This window comes from Molossus molossus, unplaced genomic scaffold, assembly GCF_014108415.1.
Source record: "Molossus molossus isolate mMolMol1 unplaced genomic scaffold, mMolMol1.p scaffold_m16_p_13, whole genome shotgun sequence".
In the NCBI taxonomy this organism is placed as follows: Eukaryota; Metazoa; Chordata; class Mammalia; order Chiroptera; family Molossidae; genus Molossus; species Molossus molossus.
In genome coordinates, this window is record NW_023425348.1 from 50760548 (window position 1) to 50780098 (window position 19551).

Sequence of the window (19551 nt, forward strand, 5' to 3'; positions counted from 1 at the left end):
CCATCAATTACCATCTATCCAGAAATGACACAAATTTTACATGTCTAGCCCGTGACATCTCTAAGATCCAGATGCCAGCTTTCTATTTGACAGTGCTTCTTGGATGTCACAGCGTATCTCATCCTCAATAAACCAAATCTGAAGTCGTGATCTGCAAGATCTTTTACCTTGATACAAAACTAAATGAATAAATCAGTGAAAACCATTTTAAACCATGTTATATGCAAGACAGTATGATGTCGAAGTTATGTCACTGTTTGTTTTTTTTTTTTGTTTTTTTTTTTTTGGTTCCAAGCAAATTAGGTGGGTGGGGGTAGCTAGGAGAAAGTAAGAAAGATTTGGGCCAGTTTTCCTGTGTGGGATGGGGTTAGCCACATCAATTTGACACGTCTTTCTCCACCCACCCTAAGCAAGGATTGCACCCAGGCTTTCCTGGCCCTAGGGTTGCAAGTCTAAGGATGGGCGGGGCCTAAGGAAGGAGGCGGGACTGGCAAGCCTCCCACCCCCTCCCAGTCTACTTCACAGACCCCTGGGCCGCGCGGGCTTCTGGGTGCTTCTTCCACGTCTGGTGCGCGTGCGCGGAGTGGACGGTGGTCGTACATGCTATTTACAAGAAGCTAATGCGGCAGATCCATTTAAGGACCGGGAGTGGCCAGGGCTTCTTGGTTATGGTATGATTGCCAACTACAGCTCCCTCCGCCCGCCCGGCGACTTGCGCGGCTGTCCTCGGACTGTCGCCGGGGAGTGACTGAACAGAGCCGGGCTGGGAGCCTTGCTCGCAGGTATCACCCGGGTCAGCGGGCGGCGAGGATGCGGGTGCCTGGAGTTGGGAGTCCCGCCTGAGGGCGCACACGCGGGGCGCGCACTGCCACCCTGCTTCCCGGTTCCGCGGAGTCCAGTACCGCGCTCCGCAGTTTCTGCGGGAGAAGCCGGAGGATGGCGCGAGCTGACCGGCATGGGGCGAGGGCTGTGGGAGGACGTACTGCGTGAGAGAGCAGAGATAGAGGGTCGGGGGGTGGGGCAGGACGGCTGGGTTCTAGATCCCGCTCTCCTAAACCAGGAATTTCGCTTCGACGCTGTCCCTCTTACCTTCTACAATGGGGCAGCCTCCAGGGCCTCAGCCTGGGGACTGTATATCTTGGTCAGCTGGTTTTCGAATGACTGGTATTGATTCCTCGTGGGAATACCAGGTGTGACTGGATCAGTCCACATGAAAAGAAAATGGAGAAACGTTCCTTCCAACTTGCCTTGCTTTCCCAGTCATTCCTGGCCACTCTCCCAAAACAGTAAAACCTCCTGGCATCTTTCTTATTTCAGACATTCGTTTCCAAACTGTTTCTGCTCCACTATCAGCGCTAACCTGAAAGGCTCTCCTTACCTCAAGCTGCTGCCCTACATGTAACTTAATGGATTAAAAACAACCCTCTTCACCGACAGGTAACTACCTCTTCCCCATAAATTCCTGTTCAAATTCCTTGACGCTGTAAAATTTTTTGAACTTGTGTCACCTGGTTATTTAATTGAACTCCAGATTCCTGCCACCTGCACCGTACTGAGCCCTTCCCACTGACACTGCCTCACCTTAACTCTTCATCCTGAGCCCTACCGTCACCTTCAAAGACGTCTATTCAGTTTAAACTTGAACACTTCTTGCCTTTGTTAATTTCCGTATTCCTAATTTACAGACCACTTAAGCTCCTCAAAGTCATGCCATACCTTGACCTTTCTGTCACCTAACTGCTCTATCCTAAATGCAAGCATATCATCCTCAACATTTTCACCGGTCCTCCTCGCCCTATAATTATTTATACCGAGTAATTTATTAACTTATATTTTTAACCTGTAAATCCCTAGTATATTTTGTTGCTTTTTCCCAGGGAGTTGCACGTTTAATGCATCTCATTCTTGTTTAGTTATATATGTAAGGCTTTGATATTGCCTCACAGTGGAGTTTGAGTGTGCCCTATTGATTGTGATGTGCATTGTTTTTAATTTGAGGTGGTGTTTAGAAGCAACATTTAAATTTATAATATTTGAGAGTGGTTTTTTGTTTGTTTTCATTCAGGTAGTAAAGGTGGTCAGTACCACTCTATATTCTTTTTATTAAGTTTTTGGTAGCCTGATAAATGGCAGCTTTTATAAGCATTCTCATCAGTGCTACATTAAACTACATTAAATATCAGACTAAACATATTATTTATATGCACTATGTTAGTATAGTTTGTTTGTTTATTTGTTTTTTACTTTAAGGACAGAGAAAGCTGCCTTAATCTCCCATTTTTAATGTGTCATTGATTTCATCTCAGGGTTTCAGAGGGTTTTGCTATAAATATATTTCAATTACATTTTTCGGTGCATTTAATAACTTCATTAGGACTTGTACCTTCAATCATGTAAAGTTTCCTCTTTGACTATTTTAATGCATTAGTGCTTTTAATTCAATATATTCATGCATATTTTATTGTTTACATTTGCTTGTTATATTTTTTAATCATCCCTTTATTTTTCAGCTTTGGAGTTCTTTTGTTTTGGATTCTCTTGAGTGTTTATCTAGTTGGGTTTAAACTTTTACCCAGTGCATTTATTGTTACATTAAATGCCCTTGTTATTATTTCTGTTTTTAATTTTTATGCTTTCTTGTCTCCTGTTGTTTTATTTTTAACATATTGCCTGTGAGCTTCCCCCATCCCTTCTCCCTTTGTGTTAATTTCAAATGTATCTGGGTTTATAGTTTATTGTTTTGCTGGAACCCAGTGATACATCTTTGTCACTTTGAAACTTTTCTTTTTTTCTTTAATGAACCTGGACTTTCCTAAGCTTTGGAGATTTGTGTTGGATCTCAGGAATCAGTAAATAACCTTTGTGCACAAAGTTTTCACCAGTCTGTAAGATATACTAACAGGCAGACCTAAACATGTATATACAATAATCAGTTGAGTGCTTTTAAAATGGATATTATATGGCTCAGCCGGTGTGGCTCAACGGTTCGATTCCTGGTCAGGATGCCCAGGTTGTGGGCCAAATCCCCAGTGGGGGGCATGCAGGAGGTGGCCAGTTGATGTTCTCTCTCATTGATGTTTCTGTCTCTCCCTTCCCTTTCTCTCTCTCTCAAAATCAATAAAGAAAAAAAAAAATGGATATTATATTCTGCTCATTTGCTTCAAGTTCTTCTTTTTTAAAACCTTTTGAATCCCTTCATTCATTTCTCCCATTGCCCAGCCCACTTCCTCTGGCAATTACCAGTCTCTTCTCTAAATCTGTGAGCTTGGTTTTATTGGCTTTTTTTAGATACCTCATATAAGAGAGATCATATGCTATTTGTCTTTCTCAGCCTGACTTACTTCACTTAGTATAATGCCCTTGAGATCTATCCATGTTGTCACAAATGGAAAGATTTCATTCTTTTTTGTGGCTGAATAATATTCCATTTTGTATATATACCACATTTTCTTTATCCATTCACTTATTGATGGACACCTAGGTTGTGTCCATATCTTGGCTCTTGCATATATCTTTTTGAGTTAGTGTTTTTGTTTTCTTCAGATAAATACCCAGAAGTAGAATTTCTGAATCATATAGTAGTTTTATTTCTAATTTTTTGAGGGATTTTTGTACTCTTTTCCATAGTGGCTGCACCAATTTACATTCCCACCAACAGTGCACAAGTGTTCTCTTTTCTTCACACCCTCACCAACACTTGTTATCACTTGTCTTTTTGATGATAGCCATTCTCATAGGTGTGAGGTGGTATTTCATGGTGGTTTAGATTTGCATTTCCCTGATGATTAGTGATGTTGAGCATTTTTGCATTTACCTGTTGGCCATCTCTATGTCTTCTTGGAAAAATGGCTATTCAGATCTTCTGCCCATTTTTTAAGTCAGACTGTTTGGTTTTCTTTTTCTTTGCTATTGAGTTGTATAGTTCTTTATGTGTTTTGGATATTACCTGTTATCAGATATATGATTTGCAAGTATATTCACAAATCAGTCAGTGTGATACACCACATTAGCTAAATGAAGGATAAAAATCATATGATCATCCCAATAGATGCAGAAAAATCATTTGACAGAATTTTTATCATAAATGGATAAAAACTCTTAAAGCAGATATTGAGTGCTTACTATCTGCCAAGAAGTGGGATGAATGTTCTTTTAATCCCTGTTATTTACAGATAGGTATTGTTATAGCCATGTTACAGTTGAGGAAACTCAAGGTTTTGTTAAATAACTTGTTCAATTTCATACATATAATTACTTCAGCTGGGATTAACTTTATATCAGTTATGAGTCCAAAGTATGTGCTCCTAGTCACTTTACATAGCCTATATCAGTTTCTCAATCTTGAAATTACTGATATTTGGGGCTGGATAATTTTTTGATATAGAGGGCTGTCTATTGTAAAGTATTTAGCAGCTTTCTAGCCTCCTCTCATTAGGTGCCAGTAATAACCCCCAGTTGTGACAGCCAGACTGTCTCTAGACATTGCCTTGGTGGCAAAATCACCCCTGAAAACCAGTGGCCTAGAGGCATATAATAAAAAAAAAAAAAAAAAAAAAAGACCTTTGACTAGTAACTTGCCTCCGAACTAGAAATATTGGATAGAAAGCTGTATCTGAACTTCCCTGAACATAATGGCTGTTACAGTTGGGTAAGCTCTTTGGGGAACACTGGGTGCTGTGCTCAGAGACTTTAGAAGAGAGATTGGCCCCTGTGGATAGGCTTTTCAACCAAGATGCTTTCTGCACAGCTTCTGTGGGTCTCTTGACGTGAGCTGTAGTCTGTGAGGACTCCCACTGAAGAAAAAGTTACTCACTCTGCTAACAAGCTGTGTTTTCTGTCTTTTATAGCCTTATGAATAAACGTGCCAAATGTGACCCATGGTAGTTTTGTGAGTCTGTTAGTTGATCCTAAGACCGTCCTGGTAGACATTGCACAGTGGCCACTAGGGAGTCCTAACAGATGAAAACTTTAATGTTAATTATAGTCTGGGATGTACCTTTTGATTTAATGTCAACGATGAAATAGCTCATGGATATCCTTTTACTTTTTTAAATAATAGTTTCTTACATTAATTTCTAGTGATAGTACCAGTTTTACTCATTTTATATAACTTTATTGGTTCTTTAATGAGAACTTAAGAAGTTTTTTAGGCATCTCTAATATAAAACCTTAATATCCTGAATATTCTGCCCGAAGATTTGTTTTGCTTAGTTGTAAAGCAAAAATTAATTGTTAGCTGGTACAGGAGAAATCTAACCTGCAGTTAAATTATGAAGTTTGTTCTAATCAAAGGACTATTTCACTTATCACTTTTTTGTATGATATCTATCTGTGTTTGTTTCCCTGTCTTTTTGGGATGGTTGGAAGGAAGGGACAGCACATTTTTCTGTTCTAAAGAAGGAAAACAAGAATAAAAGGAGAATCCATTATATTTATTTTCTTAAGTAATTTTAAGAATATTATTGGTACTGTTTTATCTTTTAACACTATGCTAATATATGTTCATTATCTATAGGTCATATCTGTGTATTTTTTCAGTCTCTCAGGTACCTGGATGTTGGCTTTGTATCATTTGAAACTTCTGGAAATCCTGGAAATTTTCTATTCAGATATAACTTGGCTCAAATTATACCACACACATATAGTATACAGGTGCTTAGCCCAAGCCTAAGAATTACTGGACTCCTCTGATAAGATAAATTCAAACAAAGTAGGAGTTCCATCTAGGAAGATGCAGCCCCTGAACAAGTTGATGACTATCTCACATCCTCAAAACCTGACTCTGCATGAGGTCCTGAGAGCAGATGTGTCTTGGCAGCAGAAAAGGTCCCCAGTCAGGGAGGCCTGTGACTCTGAGGCGTCTCGTCAAAAGTTCAGACATTTCCAGTACTTGGAAGTGTCGGAGCCTCATGAAGCCCTGAGCCAACTCTGGGAGCTCTGTCTTCAGTGGCTGAGACCAGAGGTTCATACAAAGAAGCAGATCCTAGAACTATTGGTGCTGGAACAGTTCCTGACAATTCTCCCTGAAGACGTTAGGACTTGGGTGAATTTACAGCATCCAAAGAACAGCAAAGAAGTGCTAAGCCTGATAGAGGATGTGATTGAAATGCTTAAAGATGAAGGTAAGAATATAGAAAACTGGTTGTAGAATAGTTGACCCTTATGTGGGATCTAAAAAAAAAAATCAGAGAACAGATTAATAGTTGCCAACAGCGGGACATAAGGAATGGGTGAAATGGGTCAAAAGGTACAAACTTTCAGTTATAAATAAGTCATGGGATGCAATGTATAGCATGGTGACATTGTTAACAATACTGTATTGCATATTTGAAAGTTGCTAAGAAAGTATATCGTAAAAGTTGTCATCACAAGAAATTTAGTAACTGTATAGTGACACATATTAACTAGACTTACCATGCTGATTATTTCACAGTGTATACAAATATCAAATCATCATATTGTATACCTGAAACTAATATAATGTTATATGTCAATGATGGCTCAATTAAAAGGAACAAAAAACCTTTAAAAATAGTTGAACTTTCCCATGTGAAGAGAAATGATCTTTTTGAAGCTAGGAGGTATCAAGGGCCAGATCATGAAGAACTTTACCATATCACAAAACATGGATTTTATTCTGTAAGCAATAGAAATAGAATGAGATCTCACAGGTTGGGCAGAGGAGTACAACAATTTGGTGTGCATTTTAAAACTATCATGTCGGTATCAGTGTAGAATGGGGGTTGGCAAACTATGATCCACAGGCAAAATATTTTTGGAAAAAAGTTGTTTTGGAACACAGCCACTCACTTTCATTTATATTTTATCTGCAGCTGCTTTTCTGCTATGACCAGAGTTGATTAGTTATAGTAGAGACTATATTTCCAGCAAACCAAAGATATTTTTATCTGAATCTTTACCAAAAAAAAGTATTTTTTCAACTTCTTGTGTAAATGATAGACCTGAGGGCTCTGAAAATAGAAAACAGGTTAAAAGACACTAGGTCATGCCCGGCTGGCCTGGCTCAGTTAGGTGAGCATTGTTCTGTGCACTGAAAGGTAGCCAATTCGATTCCTGGTCAGGGACATGCAGAAGGCAACTGATCAATGTTTCTCTCTCTCGCTCTTCCTCTCGCTAAGCATGTCCTCAGGTGAGGATTGAAAAAAAAGAAAGAAAAAAAAAAAAGACTCAGTCAGGTGTTACAGAATGAAGGAAGCATTGGAAAAACACAGAAGTTTGAACCTAAAGAATTTATTGTCTACCTGATCAAAGTTTCAAGATAAAATACTAACATATAGAAATCATCTGCATTAGTATACACTCCAATGATCAATACTAAAATGAAATTAAGAAAAGTTTATTTACAATAGCATCAAAACTAATTACATACTTAACTATACATTTAACTAACGGGGTTTAAGACTTGACCACTGAAAAGTACAAAATATTTTTGTAAGAATTAAAGAATACCTAAATAAATGGGAAGATATCCCATGTTTATGTATTAGTATTGTCAAAATGATAATACATCTCAAAAAAATCCACAGATTCAAATGCAATTGATATCAAAACTCCAGCTAATGTTTTTGCAGAAATGGACAAGCTGATCCTAAAATTCACATGGAATTACAGAAAACCCCAAATAGCCAAAACAGCCTTGATAAAGAACAAAGTTTGAGGATGCATGCTTCCTAATTTCAAAACTTACTACAAAACTAAAGTAAAGCCATGTGGTACTGGAATAGGACAGATAGATCAGTGGAGTAGAATTGAGAGAGCAGATATAAACTTACACTTCAGTGGTCTTGTTGATTTTCAACAAGGGTAGTAAGACTATCAAATGAGAAAAGTTTTTAACAAATAGTACTAGAACAACTTGATATCCACAAGGTAAAAGATTGAAGTAGGACTTTTTACCATATGTAAAAATTAACTCAAAATGGATTAACTATAAAATTCTTAAAGGAAAACATAGTAGTAACTCTTCATTGCTTTGACTTAGATAATTGTTACTTAGATGTGTCACCAGAAATACAACCAAAAAAGAAAAATTAGACTTCATAAAAAGAAAAACTTTTGTGCATTAAAGGATACAATCAAGAAAGTGAAAAGGGAACCTACAGATTGAAAATATTTTAAACCCATACCTGATAAAAGCTCAATATTGGGAAAATGTTGCTAAAAGAACTCTTACAACTCAACAACAAAAAGATAACACAAATTTTTAAATGGTCAAAGGACTTGAATAGCTGTTTCTCCACAGAAGATATACAAAAGGCCAACAAGCATAGGAATAACTGCTCAGCATCATTAGTCATTAGGGAATTGAGTATCTAACCTACAATGAGATACCACTTGACATCCACTAGGATGGCTATACTAATAAAAGGAAAAGAAAAATAACAAGTGTTGGTGAAGATATGGAGCAATTTGAACCCTCATACATTGATTTTGGGAATATAAAATGGTGTAGCCACTGTGGAAAACAGTTTGGTAGTTCCTCCAAAGGTTAGGCATATAATTGCCATACAGTGAAGACAATTGAAAACATATTTACACAAAAATTTGTACATGAATGTTTGTAGCAACATTATTCAAAATAGCCCCAAAGTGGAAACAATCCAAATGTCTATTAATTGATGAATGGATAAATAACTTATAGTATATCCAAACAATGGAATAATATTCTAAAAGAAATATACTGAGACACGGTACAACATGGATGAGCCTCCAAAGTATTGTGCTAATTTAAAGAAGTCAGGCACAGAAGGTCTCATACCATATGATTGAATTTATATGGACTACACAGAATAGGCAACTCCATAGAGACAGTACGGGAGGGAGGGGGAATGGGAGTGACTTCTTAGTGGGTATGGGATTTCTTTTAGGGGAAATGAAAATGTTCTGGAATTAGTGGTGATGGTTTTATAGTCTGGCATTTGAGGATCATTGGTATAACTAAAGAAACTTGGAGAAACTTGAGGAAAGTGGCCCTTGGGTGTACTTCTCACCAACAGGCTGGAGAAGAGAGTTGGTTGCCACTGAGATTCTTATGTACTTGAAAGAGTCAGTTCAAGGTGGCCAGATGCCTAAGTCTATATAGTATACACAGACCAACTTAGAGGAAAAGAACCCTTGAGTAGAATTCTCCCCAGTGTGTTTGAGGAAGGCATTGGTTGGATAAAATACAGGGTAGGGCAAAAGTAGATTTACAGTTGTTAATATGGAAATAATACAATAATTAAGAAATAGTACAAGATAAACTCTATTTCATGTATTCAAGACTGAACCTACTTTTGCCCCACCTGGTATTCGTAGTTCCCAGTAGAATTATAGCCTGTGGTGGCTAAGCCTTGGTAGGCTTTAGTTTTCACAGGATTGAAGTTATTTATTGGAATCTACTATGACCACAGATGCCTCAAAATATTATTTTGGCCCTCTTCCCTCTGATCCAGTATTCTCTGATATTCTTCATCCCTGGTAGAATATCACAAACACTTTTACAGCTTTTTAAAAACATAAGACCTGGGACCCATCCTTAGAGATTCTGGTTGTTGGTAGAGCCTGGCATCATTATTTTTTCAAAGTTCTTTAAAGCCGATTTCTACGAATAGCATGTTATAATCATTAAACGTTTCTCCAGGGCAAAACTTTTCTCCCTAATGTTTTCCTTCATCTTCTTCAGATAGACCCTGCAAGGATTCTGTCCTCCAGAAGGGGAGCACCTTGAAGGAGAAAATGGAAGCTGATTCACTAAAAGGCAAATCCCAGGTAAGTTAGGACTCCACTCTTTGTGGAAAACAGCTGCTTTTTCTCTTTTGGCCTTTGAACTTTTGCCAAATACAGTTCTGTCTAAGGACATGAGACTTGTTCTCCCCCAGGACATTGGACCTCTTTTAGTTGGTGATACACTTTTTGGGAAATACAATCTTTGTATATTCTCTGTGCATTTATTTCTTCAAGATTATAAATGATAATTGAAGCTAAAAATGGAGCCCATGCAGAGAACGTTCAGAATTAGAAGTGGAGGCAGCCAAGGGAAGAATCCGAAGCAGTGTCAGTAATCGGCAGGAGAGGAAACCTCCAAGGATACTGAAATGAAAGGACCCAAGTGGTAGAGGAAAAGACAATGCCGCTGAAAGCAGAGGATGAGAATATATCAAGAAGAAATCCTTTAAAGTTCAGGAAGACCCAGCCTGAGTAGTGTCTGTTCATTTACCATCGTGGAGATACAAACATGCACGGGAATGGAAGCCAGGTTGAAGGGGGTTGAGGAAGAGAAGGTGAGGAAGTAGGCAGAACCATCATAGACACTGTCTTATTCACAAACAGTCTCTGAAGTAGGGGAAGGGAAAGGATTTGTGTATTTCAGTGTGATTGAAGGCACCTACACCAACAATGTCGAGACTGCTGGAGAGCAGTGCAACAACTGATGGTGGTATGGGGCCCTTATAAGAAATGTTTATGCAGCACCTAATATGCCAGACTTTGATGACAGTAAATGAAACAAAATCCCTGCCTTTGTGGAGACTATGTCCTAATAGAAGCAGACAGGCAAACACAAGCAAATAAGACAATTGCAGTCCTGGCTGGTGTGGCTTAGTTGGTTGAGTGTTGTCCCATGCACCAAAGGGTTGCCAGTTCCTTTTCTGGTCAGGGCACAAACCCAGGTTGTGGGTTCGATCCCTGGTCAGGGTGTGACCAAGAGGCGGCTGATCCATGTCTGTCTGTCTCTCTAACTCTCTCTAATTCACTCACTCTCTCTCTCTCTCTCCCTCTCTCTTCCTCTCCCTTTTTCTCCCTCTCTCCCTCTCTCTCTCTCTCTCCCTCTCCCTTTCTCTCCCTTTTCCTCTTTTCCCCTCTCTCCCTCCCTCTCCCTTCCTCTCTAACATCAATAAAAACATTTTTTAAAAAGATAATTGCAGCCCTGGCCAGTTTGGCTCAGCGGTTAGAGCGTCAGCCTGCAGTCCAGAGAGACCTGGGTTCGGTTCCCGCTAAGGGCATGTATCTTGGTTGCAGTTTGTCCACGGCCCTGGTTGGGTTGTGCGGTGGCAGCCACTTTATGTATACCTTTCACGTCGATGTTTCTCTCTTTCTCTTCCTCTCTCTCCCTCCTGCTCTATCTGAACAAAAAATGAAAAAATGTCCTCGGGTGAGGATAAAAAAAAAAAAAAAAGATAATTGCAGACAAGAGTAATTATTAGAAAGAAAAGAAATATAATGCAGTAGAGACTCATTAAGAGGATGGCTACTTCGGGTCATCAGGAAAGACCTCTCTGACGAGGTGACACTGGGCTGTGAGGCCTGAGTTCGGGGCGGCATTGCTCAGTTACAGAAAAGGCCCTACTTCTGCTGGCACAGCCGACACCATTACAAGTTTCCCTCGAATCTACCTTCACCTCTTTGTGTTCTGAACTCCTTTTATGTAAATTATTTATACTCTATAATAATATTTGTCCCACAGTTATTCCAACTGGCTTTTTCTCCAGCAAAAGGTAAGCTAATTAATTTTCCTTTTGCAGCTCTCACGGAGTTCCAAGTTGATAGGCCCCTAATAGAACATGATTTTCATCCTTTAGAACTCCAAACATTGTCCTGTCAATTTCTACCATATTCTTTCCAAATTTATTTCTCCTCTAGTAATATTTTTGGAGTGACTTTTGATTAAAAAGGAACTTAATGTTTTAGGAACCAGTGGCATTCAAAGATGTGGTTGTGGAATTCAGCCCGGAGGAGTGGGGGCAGTTGGACCCTGCTGTAAAGAACCTGTACAGGGATGTGATGCTGGAGAACTATGGGAACCTCAGTTCATTGCGTAAAGGTGGCTTCTATGTATTTACCTAATCTGCTCATTCGTAATCTCTTCATCTTCTGTTAAATACTGTAGGGCTGCTGAAGTGATTTGGGTTGAGGTTCAGGTTTCCTAATATCCTTTGGGCACAATAGCAGATTTTCTTGCTGTATCTGGTTGAAAATCCTTTTAGTGGTACAGTTAGAATACACAGGTGTGGTGATTCTAGCCTAATCTTTCAACAGCTCTTAGATTATTATGTTGGGATGGACTTACTTTTCCTATAAAAATGTCTGAAGTGTCATGTATGTTTGTTTTTGTTTGTTGTTGTTGTTTTCATTTTCCCCATGAACAGAGTTTCTGTTTGCCAAACCAGTTGAGGATAAGAACCCGGAGTCAGAGAATAAGAAACAAATATGGATAATGGAGCAAGAAATTCCAAGAATAGCTGTATTTGGTAAGAAGCAGGCAGATATGAGGCATTTATAAAAAACTTCTGTTTGTTAAACTGACATTGTACAACCCAGTCTTTGACTGATAGTTGGGGAGATGACGAGAAAACCACCTAAACTTTAAAGAAAAAAGTCATTATTGCTTTTCGTTCACAGATTGTTTCTTGTGTGGACAGGCAAAATAGTGTCATGGGTTAGAAACACAGCCACTTAAAGCTCTGTGGCCTGTCTGCTAGTTTCCTAATCTGTAACAGAGAGTGAGTAATAGTATCTACATTTTACTGTGTAACGTACTTAGAGCAGTACCTGACACCTGGAAAGTGCTATATAAGTGAATGTTAGCCAACATAACATTAAATAATACTCTTTCTTTTAAAGAAAACTCTGCTTTATCTTAGAGTGGCTTTACTATTTTTCCTTTTTTTTTCTCCCTTCTTTAACATAGAACTCCTTAACTTATGACTCAAAACCCTACCCTCATCATAATCTCTTTATTCTTATTAACATTTTGTTTCTCAGAGATTATAAATTATTGTGGGCTTAATATACATTTTAGTAAGTATAGAAAGTATGAAAAGGAATATAACCCATCTTATTACCTCACTACCCAGAGCTATGTAGTATTAACATTTGCTTTGTTTTCTTAAGCCATTTATTTTGTCTGTGATGATGTATTTCTGTGGCTTATGACAATTTCTTTTTTCTAAAATTGGGGTTATCAGGAATGAAAATGTAGTTTCTAATTTACATAGAACATTCCATCACATACATCTATCAATATATTCAACCTGTGCTCCCTCCCACCCCAACTATTGGACATTTAGGTTATTGTCAATTTTTCAGGCATATCTGATAACTTTAATAGGATATAGAAGAGGAACTTCAGCATTGGGGGGGGGGGTGTATGTATGTACATACTTAGGGAGATGTTCAAAGATGCATTTTGTTCATTTAACAATTTTTATTCAATTACAGCTGACATTAATATTATTTTATGTTTGTTTCAGGTGTACAGCATAGTGATTAGACATTTATATAATTTAAGAAGTAATACCCTAGCCCTGGCCGGTTTGACTCAGTGGTTAGAGCATTGGCCTGCAGACCAGAGAGACCCAGTTTTGGTTCCCACTAAGGGCATATACCTTGGTTACAGTATGTTCTCGGACCCGGCTAAAGTCGTGTGGGTGGCAACCAGTTGATGTGTCTCTCTCACATCAATGTTTCTCTCTCTCCCGCTCTATCTGGAGATAAATGCAAAAGAAAGAAGTGATACCCTGATAAGTCCAGTACCCACCTAGCACCATACATAATTATTACAATATTATTGTGTTTCTGTTTTCTTTTCTTTTTCTTTTGGTACGTGCCCCACGCAGGAACCGAACTTGGGACTCTCTGGTCTGCAGGCCAATGCTCCAACCACTGAGCCAAACCGGCCAGGGCTGTTTCTGTTTTCTTTTATCACCCTGGCAAACACTAGGTATTTTTTACCTGAAATCTTTATTAATGTGATAGGCAAATTACTCTGTTTCTTCCTTTCTGAGGTAAATCCTCTCCCTCAGTTATCTTTTGGATCCCATTTCAATAAAAGGCTCTTTCTTCCATTTTTTGCCTTGTTGGTGTCAGAACCTTCTTTTTAATACTTGTATCTCATTTATTTGTTCTGTAATTCTCCTTTTCTAGTCTCACCTTAAATTTCATTCTGTATTTAAGATGCTTAAAATATGCATATCCTCTTACATGGTTTAGCCTTCCTTTTCTAATTAAACCATTTCTCTAGTTTGTGTCATTTTTTTTTTTTCTTTCTAGACAGACAGAAAATTTCAGAAAATGAGGATTCAGTTTCAAAGCGGAGAATTTCTGGAGAAGCATCATCCCATGGAGTGACAATGACAAGACTGACCCAAAGTGGACTTCCTCCTGTAGCTGCCTGGAAAAGTGGTGATTGGTTCTATGGGAACCAGGAACTCTGGGACAGAAATCTGCCACAAGAAGCTTTCATTCATAAGACAACCTGTACGGAGGGGGGCGACTTTGAATGTAGTGAAAATAAGAAAAGCTTTGATGTTCAGTCAGTTAATTCAGTTTTTGATACTCAACAGGGGGTTCCTATCAGGAAGGGGTCCCCAAAGTGTGATATGTTTAAAACTAGCTTCAAATTTAATTTTGACGTAGTAGGTAAGCAACATTCAGAAAATAATGAATATGGGACTGCCTTGAGCCTGAGTCCAGATATTCAGCACCCAGAAAGGCATACCACAGTGAATTGCTATGAGTGTTTTCAGTGCGGGAAAGCCTTCAGCCGGAGTTCATCCCTTGTTCGACATCAGATCATTCACACAGGAGAGAAACCCTATAAATGCAGTAAATGTGGGAGAGTCTTCAACCGACAAACAAACCTTGCTAAGCATCAAAAAATTCATCCTGAAGTAAAGGCCAATGAAGGAAATAAATGTGAAACAGCCTTCAGTGAGAGTGAAGACAGTAATAAAAATCCAAGTCTCCATCCTAGAGAGAATGCCTATGAATGTGTTGACTGTGGAAAATCTTTCAGCAGGAGCTCCTCACTTATTCGCCATCAAATGATTCATACAGGAGAGAAACCATTTAAGTGTAACAAATGTGAGAAAACCTTCAATAGGAATTCAAACTGTATTAAACACCAAAAACTTCATACTTGAGCAAAGCCCTATTACAAGTCAATGTGGTATTACCTTCAGTCTGAGTGCCGAACTCATTTAACATCCATGAATTTATACTGGAAGGAATCCTATGAAAATAGTAAATGGGAAAAAAAACTGTCAGATTATTCTTTTTTCTTTTTTAATCTTCACCCAAGGATATTTTTTCTGTTGATTTTCAGATAGAGTGGGAGAGAGGGAGAGAGGGAGGGAGTGAGGGAGAGAGAGAGAGAGAGAGATGTGAGAGAGACACATTGGTTGCTTCCTGCACAACCCCAACCAGGGCCTGGGATCGAACTGCAACCAAGGCCAGAATCAAACCTTGGCCAGAATCAAACCTAAGACACTTTGGTCCTTGTGTCGGCGCTCTAACTGCTGAGCCAAACCGGCCAGGGCAGAGATTACTCTTTAATTGATAGTGCTGGAATTAATATTGGAGGGAAATATGTTATTGGATAGAACTCTTAGGGAGATTTCCCAGGCTTCAAGATAAAGCCACAGAGTTTGGAGCTAGACATATCACCATACAAGTATTATCTATCATTATTCTGATGATCATTACCATTATCTTTCTCTAGTTCATAAATAGGACCAATTCACCTGATCTATTGAGGAAGTCCATATGAGGGAGAAGCGAAGCAATACCCTTGGAGTTGATATTTAATAAAACTCAAATTTTTAGTTCTTATAAGAAGGTCACAAGAAATCAGGAGCTCATGAGTTTACAGATGGACATTTTTAAGAACTGAACCCTCTGAATTAAAGGCAAAGACCACAGGGACAGCCAATTACTCCACCCTGATTAATATTCTTGGCTGTCCTGGTGCCCAATGGACGCTACAATTGTAAAAGGGTTATCAACTGCAATGGGAGGTGGATGTGTCATTAATCAAAGTACTCTGGGATCTAGGCTGGAGAGACATCCATAGCCCTAGGTCTATCATTTATCATAAACATTAAAGGTCAGTAAAGTGTTCTAATTCTCTGTGCACCAGAACTCCCTCCTTGAATAAATGGAAAGATGTTTCTGGATGAGAAGACTGTTGTAGAGATGTTGAATCTTCCCACATTAAACTATAAAAAATGTCTAATCAAGTATTTCATTGAGAAAACTATTTCACAAATTGATTATAAAGTTTATCTTGTAGTTGCCATTTAGTGAGAAAAACCAAGAGATGACTCTAAGTATATATGACAATGAGATTGGTGGCTAAAGAACAAAGCTAAGAAAGAAAAATAAAATTATGTTTATTTGTGTGTGTATGTGTTTTATGAAAATGCTTCTTATAAAACACCTAAAAGAGTTTCAAGACATATGGCAAATTGAACTAGGTTTTAATCCTGGATTTGCCAGTAATTTGTTCTATAATTAGTTATTTAACTAATATAGTACTCATTTCTTAAATACAGGAATTGCAAATTAAATACAAATGTATGATTTTAGTATTACTAAAGCTTAATGATTGCCCTGGCCGGTTTGGCTCAGCAGTTAGAGCATTGGCCTGCGGTCTGGAGAGACCCAGGTTCGGTTCCCGCTAGGGGCGCATACCTCGGTTGCAGTTTGTCCCTGGCCCTGATTGGGTCGTGTGGGTGGCGACTACTCGATGTGTCCCTTTCATGTCGATGTTTCTCTCCCTCCCTCCCACTCTATCTGAACAAAATATCAAAAAATGTCCTTGGGTGAGGATAAAAAAAAAAGCTTAATGATTTAACACAATGTTTGGCTCATAGTAAGTGCTCAAAAATCATAGCCATCAGTTATAATTACCAAAGAAGCAATGGGCTGGCTCAGCAATTAACAACCTTCCAAAACATCAAATACAGTAAATTCTAGTTTTAGGGATGAAGGACTCCCCAACTATGCATGCTCAATAGGTTTTCTAAGTCAAAATTATGATTTTGTGAAAGAAATTTCAGCACCAGAATTAAGCATCACTGTGAACACTTTTAAACAGGAATAGATCCCACCATACCCCCACCATTTAGGTTAATATGAAATGGTTACTTTTCCTATCCTTAAACTGGAAAAGAAAGGTAACAACTCTTGGAGATCTATTCAAAGATAAATATAAAGTATGGAACAATCCATTCACAAATCCTGTGGTAACAAATACTCAAAAATCTGGATGCATGTGAGTGTCTATGTTTATGCATGTGAGTGCAGTCTTACCAAGTATAGCAGATAATTGACCATACCAAAGCAATGTTTTTATAACAAAATCTAGCAAAAACTAACACGAGCTATATTCACCAGTTGCCTAACAATCTAAAGGTGAGTACTGATTGGCATGTGCTGTGGGAGACTACAGGAGAACAAAGGGGCTTTTGCCCACTGGAATATAAAACCAAAGATAATTGGTCTGATTGTAATATGCACATCATACAGGAAACCAAGTAATAAGAAAAGGAAAGGAGTTAGAATGGTTGAGCGAAGAAAGGGGAGAGGCTATCGGAAGATTAAGCTTCCAAGAATAAGAATTTTCTTTACATCTTCAAGGATGGAAAATGGTAACATCTCAGTGGTTTGACTTCTGAATGAGAATATATAAGTTTGGAATCAATGAAAAATCTAAATATTCTGCACCAGCCTCTGGCCAGGTTAGAGCGTCGTCCTGATATGCCAAGGTTGCAGGTTTGATCTCGGGTCAGGGCACATACAAGAAGCAACCAATGAATGTACAAATAAGTGGAACAACAAATTGATTTCTGTCTCTCACATCAATTAAAGAAGATTATTCTTCACCTACTCTTTATCCCTTTGATTCCAAAATAATTTGTGTTCACTAGTAGTTAATAAGTGGAGAAAGCTGACATGAGGACTACCTGGAGAATGTACAAGACTTGCTTGATGTTTTAAAATTTTATTGTCAGTTTCATTAACATAGTAATTATTAGAGTTGTATAGTTTAAAGAGGGGACTTTTTCAATCAGGTTCTCTTCCTGTGATGAATCAGTTTTCATATAAAAGCAACTGAAAATATTTCTGAGTGGGACACCTGTAAACTTTTTAAAGGATTATTTGCTCCTAAACCCCAAAATTCTAAAAATAAGTAAAAAAAATTCAATGTATTTGGAATCATCAGAGCCTGTGACGTTATGGCGATGCTGCCTTTTCAACTTCCATCCCTTAAACATTTACATCATGTCAATACTGCGCTAGAAGCTGGAGACACTCCAGGAACTACTATTTAAACTTTACACTAGGTGTCAGGTCCTAGACAAATTGATGTGGAGGCACAGGATTCCGGAGACCAAATTTGGCAGACTTGAAGCCCTCGGCGTGGAGGCAAGATATCCGAGACGACTACGACGTAACTGCATTTCGGGAGGGAGAACAGGCGCCTATTAACCTAAGCCCTGGCTGTGAGGGGCTCCCTGTCCATCCTCCTTTTCCCTGCGCCCCTCCTGGGGAAGGGCAAGAGGAGAGGAGTCCAGGGGCAGCCCCTTTCCTCCTCTGAAGAGCTCGCCTAGGAGATCTTCAGAATGTGCGTCTTCAATATGCAGCTTCAGTCTATTAACAAAAATAAATCAAGTCTAACCCTCTGCTCGCCCACGGGAGCCCCTTGGATTTTAGGAGGCAGGGCAGGCTGGGAGGCTGGAAAGCCTGGCACTGCAAGAACGAAGCCGGAGCCCATCCCTAGGGAACTCCTACTCCAGGTACCCAGGAGCTCCTCCTAGTGGAAAGCACCCCTCCAAGTGGCGAGCCGGCTGGGGAAGTGGGGGCGCGCGGAGCCCGTGGAGTAATCTTGGGCTGAGGCTTTCCTCCAGCGTGCGCAGCAGGGTTCCGCCAGCGGGGTAGCCTCACGGATTCTTTTTTTTTTTTTATCCTCACCCGAGGACATTTTTCCATTTTTTGTTCAGGTAGAGTGGGAGGGATAGAGAGAAACATCGATGTGAAAGGAACACATCGAGTGGCTGCCACCCGCACGACCAACCAGGGCCGGGGACAAACTGCAACCGAGGTACATGCCCTTAGCGGGAACCGAACCCGGGTCTCTCCAGTCCACAGGCTGATGCTCTAACCGCTGAACCAAATCAGCCAGGGCTAGCCTCGGGGATTCTGACTTCCTGTGTGCTCAGCCGACAAGGAATGCACAAGCTTTCTCCCAGGACACCGGGTAACCGTTCTGTCTTTGGGGCTTCTCTTCAATGGGTGTTGTAAGGGCACAAAACCTGTAGTCCCCAGCACCTGGGAAAACGCTTGGCACTTGGTGCCCGAAGACGTGGTGAGATTTCCCGCGGGGCCTCGTCGCTTGGTGTCTTGGGGCTAATTGTGAACCTTCCAGAGCCAGAATTTCTCTGGATGTAGTGTGCGCTTAGTAGGCCCTTTTTTGAAGTGATTGTGAGATTAGAATGACATTAGACTTTTGAGAAGTCTTCTTAGAATCGGTGTGTTGTGAAAATTAATACTTTATTTTGTGGTAGGCAGTTTTTTTCTAGGTAAAAGATGGAAGGACCTTAGAACTCCTATTTCAGTCCCTTTAATTTACAGCTAAGAATGCTTGAGCTGAGATGTCAAATGTTTATCCTAATTCTATACCATCAATAAAAGACAAAAGGCCAACAAGTTCTCAAGATATTTCAGCCACTGTGCTTTTCACTGCTCACCAGGACACTTTTGCAAAGACTT

The 19551-nt window shown here is 39.4% G+C and overlaps 1 protein-coding gene across 1 annotated transcript; it reads left to right on the top strand.

Annotated features, from left to right (window-relative positions):
- Positions 1-600: 600 nt before the first annotated feature.
- ZNF215 (zinc finger protein 215) lies at positions 601-18270 on the top strand. Its single transcript, XM_036259579.1, is given in 8 exon segments — positions 601-782; positions 1318-1437; positions 5539-6122; positions 9686-9771; positions 11689-11821; positions 12147-12248; positions 14050-14947; positions 18126-18270. Coding segments are annotated over 6 exon segments (1755 nt in total). The 5' UTR covers positions 601-782; positions 1318-1437; positions 5539-5731.
- Positions 18271-19551: the final 1281 nt, after the last annotated feature.